The sequence below is a fragment of the Ilyonectria robusta genome, assembly GCF_021365365.1.
Source record: "Ilyonectria robusta strain PMI_751 chromosome Unknown BGZ61scaffold_9, whole genome shotgun sequence".
NCBI lineage: Eukaryota > Fungi > Ascomycota > Sordariomycetes > Hypocreales > Nectriaceae > Ilyonectria > Ilyonectria robusta.
This window is the reverse complement of record NW_025764443.1, coordinates 1612554-1619925: the sequence shown is the minus strand read 5'-3', so window position 1 is coordinate 1619925 and position 7372 is coordinate 1612554. Positions and strand designations below refer to the sequence as shown.

Sequence of the window (7372 nt, the reverse complement as noted above, 5' to 3'; positions counted from 1 at the left end):
CCATCCGTCACCCCTCGCCGTTGTCGCCCGAGCCTCTGGCCATGTCTATCGCCTCCACAGTCCAATCGTCACTCCGAACACATTTCCCACTGCGCCTATTGTGATCACGGCCCCCCGCCCTTCCAGGTCCTCTCAATTTAACCCAACTGTCCGGCTTGGTCCTGTAGGAATCAACCCAGCCCTTCCCACCTCGTCTACCCACTCGATTCTAGGAGCCTTGTCCAACGATGGCTATAGCCGCGTCAACGGATAGCCCAGTTAAGCAGCAGCTTGTTGATAAGCTTCCCAAACGCTTCAAGGGCATCAAGTTTGGCATTCAGTGAGCCGCCTTCTGCTTTCCGCCTCCAACCACCCCACCCAACTCCATATGCTCCATTACCACGCTTCTCTAATCACCGACTCCCGCTACCAGGTCCAACCAAGATATTGCCAACCAAGCCGTGCTTGAGGTCTCCGACCGCCTTCTGTACGACATTGAAAACAACCGTGCTCCATACCGCCATGGCCCCCTCGATTCACGACTGGTGAGCCCCCTTCGCTTCGCCGCCTGTTCGCGATTCTAATCCATACGTTGTACCTCTAGGGCACATCAAGCAAGATAGGGAAATGTTCCACCTGTCAAGAATCCCTGCAAAACTGCAATGGCCACTTCGGTCACGTCCGGCTCCCCTTGCCGGCCTTCCACATCGGCTACCTTCGCTTCATAATGTCCATCCTCCAGGAAATCTGCAAGGTATCGTCCCCCATGCGACAGAAATCCCATCGTCTCCAGTCTGCTAACAAATTTCAGGATTGCGGCCGAGTCTTACTTGACGAGCCCGAACGACGGCAATTCCTAAAGGAACTCAGACGCCCATTCTTGGACAACCTTCGTCGGACCCAGATCTGCAAGAAAATTAACGAGCAATGTCGAAAAATCAAGACATGCCCTTATTGCGGCTCAATCAACGGCCAAATCCGGAAAATAGGCGTCCTCAAGCTCGCGCACGACAAGTTCTCATTCTACAACAAGTCAACTTCCGCCAAGAAGGTACCCCCAGAGAGCAAGGTCAAGTTTGACAACTCCTTCACCGAAGCTAGGCGCGAGAATCCGGAGCTTGAGAAGCATTTGCGCAAAGCTATGGAGGACCTTAACCCTCTGAGAGTTCTAAATCTCTTCAAGATGATCAGCCCAACTGACTGTGAACTTCTCGGCCTTGATCCCACCGAGGGACGCCCGGAAATGTTCATATGGCAATTCTTGCCTGCCCCCCCTGTCTGCATCCGACCCTCAGTTGCACAGGATAACGCTAGCAATGAAGATGATATCACCACAAAGCTTGCCGACATCGTATGGGTCAGCGGCATGATCCGATCCGCTCTTCAGAAGGGCTCACCGGTCCAGACTATCATGGAGCAGTGGGAATATTTGCAAACCCAGATTGCTATGTACGTCAACAGCGATGTCCCTGGTCTCCAGCAACCCGGATTCGGTAAAGCGACGAGAGGTTTCTGTCAACGGCTCAAGGGGAAGCAGGGACGCTTCCGTGGTAACCTCTCTGGTAAACGTGTCGACTTCTCAGGTCGAACCGTCATCTCCCCCGATCCCAACCTTGGCATCGATCAAGTTGCTGTCCCTCAATTGGTTGCCAAGAATCTCACATACCCAGAAAGAGTTCAACGCCACAATATTGAGAAGTTGCGACAATGTGTCAAGAACGGACCGGACGTCTGGCCCGGAGCTCAGCAGGTAATCAAGAAGGATGAAGGGGGCTACAAAATATCCCTGAAATTCGGCAACAGAGACTTTGTCGCTCGCGATCTTAATCCTGGCGACGTTGTTGAGCGCCATCTGGAGGATAATGATGTTGTGCTTTTTAACAGGCAGCCATCCCTTCACAAACTCAGTATTATGAGCCATCTCGTAAAGGTACGACCTTGGAGGACCTTCAGGCTCAACGAATGTGTTTGCGGACCCTACAACGCAGATTTCGATGGAGATGAGATGAACCTCCACGTCCCGCAAACGGAAGAGGCCCGCGCCGAGGCTATTAATTTGATGGGCATCAAGCATAATCTGGCGACACCCAAAAACGGCGAACCTATCATTGCAGCAACCCAGGATTTTATCACGGCAGCCTTCTTACTCAGCAGCAAAGATAGATTCTTCGACCGCAAGACATTTACCTATATGTGTATGCATATGATGGATGGCAAAACGCACCTGGACATGCCTCCCCCAGCCATCATCGCGCCACAGGCACTCTGGACAGGGAAGCAGCTGTTCAGCATGCTCATGAGACCTAATAAAGAATCACCGGTCAAGGTCAACTTGGATGCGAAGTGCCGAGCGTACAAAGCTCGCCCGGGTCAGTTCCCTGATATGGATCCCAATGACGGATGGCTTGTTGTCCGTAACTCGGAGGTTTTGTGTGGCCGCATGGATAAATCTACGGTAGGATCGGGAAAGAAGGACTCGATCTTCTATGTCATCCTTCGTGACTTCGGTCCAGATCACGCTGTTGTGGCTATGAACAGGCTCGCTAAGCTGTGCGCCAGACAGCTAGCTAATCGTGGATTTTCTATCGGTGTCGGTGATGTTTTCCCGACTGAAAAGCTCAAGGAGGAGAAGGAAAATCTTGTTTCTGTTGCATACAAGCAATCCGATGACCTGATCGAGACGTTCAAGCAAGGCAAGCTCGAAAAGGCACCCGGTTGCAACATGGAACAAACTTTGGAAAACTCCATCTCCGGAATTCTCAGCAAGGTTCGACAACAAGCCGGCTCATATTGTATCGATACTTTGAGTCGAAACAATGCTCCTCTCATCATGGCTCAATCCGGCTCCAAGGGCTCGGACATCAACGTCGCCCAGATGGTTGCTTTGGTCGGACAGCAAATTATTGGCGGAGAGCGTGTCTCTGACGGTTTCCAAGACCGAACATTGCCTCATTTTCACAAAAATGCCAGGCAACCCCCTTCGAAGGGTTTCGTCAAGAACAGCTTCTACTCTGGTCTCTTGCCCACGGAATTTATATTCCACGCAATGTCTGGGCGTGAGGGACTGGTCGATACTGCAGTTAAGACTGCAGAAACGGGATACATGTCTCGACGGTTGATGAAATCTCTTGAAGATCTCTCAACTCAATACGATGATACGGTTCGCACGTCCGGGGGCGGGATCGTCCAATTTCAGTTTGGTGCGGACAAGCTTGACCCTGTGGACATGGAAGGATCTGCAAAGCCGGTACACTTTTTACGAACCTGGACTCATGCAGAAAGCTTGACATGGGATAACAACGATGCGTCAATGACACCGGATGAAATTAGGTCCTTCTGCAACTCCGTTCTTGAAAATGAACGACGTCGATTTGTGAGACGTGGGCTCCTGCACAACGAGCTTCTTGATTACGAGGATGGCAGCGACTATGGTATCGACGAACATGAAAGCGCAAGGAATTTTCTTAAAACTATTGAGAGTCATGTTGAAGACTTGGCGTCCAAGCTAGAGCGGGTACGAAAGCTCGCGGGCTTTGAAGGAAATGTGATGGTCAGGTCTACCGCGCAAGACCATGCTGATCGCACCGCCAAGGTTTCAGTATCTACCCTTGGCCTCTTCATCAAACTCTGTCTGGAGAAGTACAAGAAGGCCCATGTTGAGCCCGGACATGCCGTGGGCGCTGTTGGCGCTCATTCCATCGGCGAGCCAGGTACCCAGATGACCCTGAAAACTTTCCATTTTGCTGGTGTTGCAGGTATGAGTATTACTCAAGGTGTGCCCCGAATCAAAGAAATCATCAATGCCTCCAAGGCCATCAGCACACCCGTCATCAAATGCCCGCTCCTCAACGATCAGCAAATCGAGGCTGCAAGAGTGGTTAAGGGGCGGATTGAGAAGACATTTGTGTCCGATGTCTTGCGCTTTGTCGAGGACGAGTGGCGCACAACCGAAGGCAACGTTGTCCTCCAAATCGATTCGGATGCCCTTGCAGACATGCATCTGGGCATTGGGCCGTATGATATCGCTGAAGCAATCTGCAAGCAACGGAAGCTCAAGATCCAGCGTGAGGACTTGTCCATCGATGGCGAGAGGATCGTGGTCCGGGTGAGGGATGTCAGTGATACAGCGGCAAAGAGAGCTACCACTCGAAGCAAGTCCGCCGCGGAAGAGAGCGGTGACATGTTACTGAGAGCAAACTTCCTCCGACGAGCCCTTCCCTCGGTTCCTATATCTGGCTACCCAGAGGCCACCCGTGCAATCATCCAGACGTCCGAGCAAGGCACCCACAAGGTCCTCGTTGAAGGCTATGGGCTTCGAGCATGTATGACCACAGAGGGTGTAATCGGCACAAAGGCCCGGACGAACAGTGTGATGGAATGCCGGGATGTCCTTGGCATCGAAGCGGCGCGAACCACCATCGCCGACGAGATTGGCGAAGTGATGGGCGATATGGGTATAGATCCACGACACATGCAGCTCCTCGCCGACGTGATGACCTACAAGGGTGAGGTGCTCGGGATTACTCGGTTCGGCTTATCCAAGATGAGAGACAGTGTGCTCCAGCTGGCCTCATTCGAGAAAACGCCGGACCACCTCTTCGAGGCCGCCGCTGGCATGAAAACGGACCAAATCGAAGGCGTCAGTGAATGCATTATTATGGGTCAAACAATGACGGTGGGGACAGGTGCCTTCCAAGTTGTCCGCCGCCTTGGCATCCAGCAAAGAGATCTCAAACAGCGACCGACGGCATTTGAGGATGCATGGGCTGCAGAGTTACCGATGAAGCAAAAGGCCCGTCGGAAGGTCTAGCGGAACGGGTGCAGGGGGAGGCGGAGGTTGCGAAAGCCTGCCCATTCAACCAATAGTAATGCAGAGATACCATGCCAAGCACATAGAATTGTTCTCCGCCCATGACTCGAAGTTAAATGTATTTATTTGCGAGATGTATCGTGCGATTCGTGCTTCTGGGTCCGTAATCAGGTTCGACCTTTCAAGTAAAGACTCGATAGCCGGTAGCCTCAGCTCGCTGCCTATCTTTCCCGCCTGGCAAGAGCATGACGAGAGCACAATCGGCTAGAATAGATCATGTGCTGTAGGCAAAGAGTGTTGTAAGTGCGCCATTGTCGTCATCTTGTGATCTGTCAGCCACACGTGACTCGTGTCACTCCGCGAGACGGGCTTAAGTAGCTGGTGGTGTTGCCTGACGAAATTGGGCTTCACTTCCTGTCGCAACAGACGAACGTATCTTGCGAGACGCATACCACCCCCTAACTTACCCAATTTCCAACTCCCAAGACTATTCTTTCGTGGGTTAAAGATAAAGCAACATCATGTGCGGCCGGTACGCTTTGGCTCTGGTAAGTGGTCACGCTCTCCTCAATGCCCCTAATTATTCATCATGGCATACAGCGCCCGTCCCAGGTTCGTCAGATGCTCGAGGATGATGGCATGTCAATAGACGATGCCCCGGCAGACGAAGGTGATGGAGCGCCACGAAATAGCTACAACTTTGCACCCGGATATAATGGCATTGTCTATCGTGCAGACACGCCTGATTGGGGGTCTGGGCCTCAGCCCAGCCATCAAGCAACAAACGCCATGAATCCTCCAGCGTCGAGCGCTACCAATTCGGAGACTGTCAAGTACAAGCTTCAATCCATGAAATGGGGGTTGGTTCCTTTCTGGACCAAGCGAAACCCGGAGTATGCCAAAGTTCTCAAGACCATCAACTGCAGGGATGACTCCCTGAGCACATCTGGAGGCATGTGGTCATCCATGAAAGCCCGAAAGCGATGCATCATCGTCGCCCAAGGGTTCTTTGAGTGGCTTAAGATCGGCCCTAAGGAAAAGATGCCCTATTTCACGAAGAGAGAAGATGGCCATCTCATGTGCTTTGCCGGGCTCTGGGATTGCGTGCAGTACGAAGGTGAGAAAAGTGTTCCCGCCGTAGAATCGTGCAAGTACTTAACCCGGCTAGGCTCAGAGGACAAGAATTACACCTACACCATTATCACAACGGATTCCAACACACAGTTAAAATTTCTCCACGACCGTATGCCGGTTGTTTTGAAGCCGGGATCTGAAGCTATAAGCGCGTGGCTGGATCCATCTCGCCAAGAATGGTCTCGTGAACTCCAATCCTTGCTCAAGCCGTTTGATGGAAGACTCACCATCTACCCCGTCACCAAGGAGGTTGGGAAAGTGGGCAATAACTCACCATCCTTCATAATCCCATTGGACAGCAAGGATAACAAGTCCAATATCGCAAATCTATTTGCCAACGCCTCCAAAAAGACTGACACATCTCGCAAGGAGCTCAGGAACACCTCAGAACCAAACGATTCCAGAATGTCGCTTCCAGTTCTCGCTGATTCCTGTAGTAAAATGGTTCCAGAGGCACCCACCGACAATGTATCGCCTGGTAAAAAGCGAAAGCTATCAACTGTATCAAATAATAACGACAAGTTAAGTGATGCTCCTGGTTGTAAGGCTTCTCGCAAGATAAGTCCAACACAGGTAAGGAGCATAAATAGAGTGAAGGAGAAAGAGAGTCAAAAGATTACTAAATTCTTTAAAAGTAGTAACTAGTAATCTTTCTATATTATCTTGTAAATTTTATTATTAAAATTACTATTCTAACTTTTATTTTAAATTTTATACAGCTTATAAAAATACTAGTAAATTACTACTAGAACTTTTTAAAATTAATTTATAAGTTTAAATTTTAAGTAAATTTAAACTATCTTATTCTATAGTACGCCACCTGAAGTGAGATCGTCATATCGGAAGCAACGATATCTCTGATATATGGGTTTCCCTGAGCGCAGGTTCCCTGACTGCGTGACGATTTGATAGCCATTGTGTTGTTGAGCTTGTTTGATAGCCTCTAAGCTTTCGTGGTAGACTACCTAGGTAGTGATCTACGAAACTCTGGCAACTCGCATCCTGGCCCGGTTAGTCAGCAACGCCGATCTTCTTCAGGCTCTGATCACCCTGGCTCCGTGATGCTCAGACTTTAATCACCTTAACCCCCCTCCCTCCGACAGGATGCATGCGAACCCGTCCATCGCAGCTAACACCACCTCGCACTTGCCCCGTCTCTCGTCGACTTTATGCGACCTTCACTATGATTGAAGATCCGGTCACCGCCGCCAGGGGCGCGGTGATGAGTGCTGGTTGGCTTATGAGCCCAGCTTCTGGCACCATTCATTCTCTCGACACTTCGGCGCCTAATGCTCGGCTTCTATAGTGTGAACGTCGCGCAGGCCCCCTAAGGTCTGCGCCCTTGATCCTAGCTAGCCTAGAAGAACCCAACAATTATTATACCCATTTTACCTCACATACTGTGACCTTGATCCAATGATCCACCAGGCAACGCCCGCGCGACGATGT

At 50.8% G+C, this 7372-nt stretch overlaps 2 protein-coding genes across 2 annotated transcripts; both read left to right on the top strand.

Annotated features, from left to right (window-relative positions):
• Positions 1-227: 227 nt before the first annotated feature.
• BGZ61DRAFT_351987 (uncharacterized protein) lies at positions 228-4789 on the top strand (the record flags this gene model as incomplete). The annotated part of the gene is made up of 4 exons (XM_046240386.1): positions 228-319; positions 413-524; positions 584-733; positions 791-4789. 4 exons carry the CDS (start codon positions 228-230, stop codon positions 4787-4789), a joined length of 4353 nt encoding a protein of 1450 aa, XP_046105047.1.
• A 639-nt stretch (positions 4790-5428) lies between these two features.
• Positions 5429-6568, top strand: BGZ61DRAFT_351815 (uncharacterized protein; the record flags this gene model as incomplete). Its single annotated transcript, XM_046240366.1, has 2 exons — positions 5429-5906; positions 5958-6568. The coding sequence occupies 2 exons, from the start codon at positions 5429-5431 to the stop codon at positions 6566-6568; spliced, it is 1089 nt and encodes a 362-aa protein (XP_046105046.1).
• Between the last annotated feature and the right edge of the window lie 804 nt (positions 6569-7372).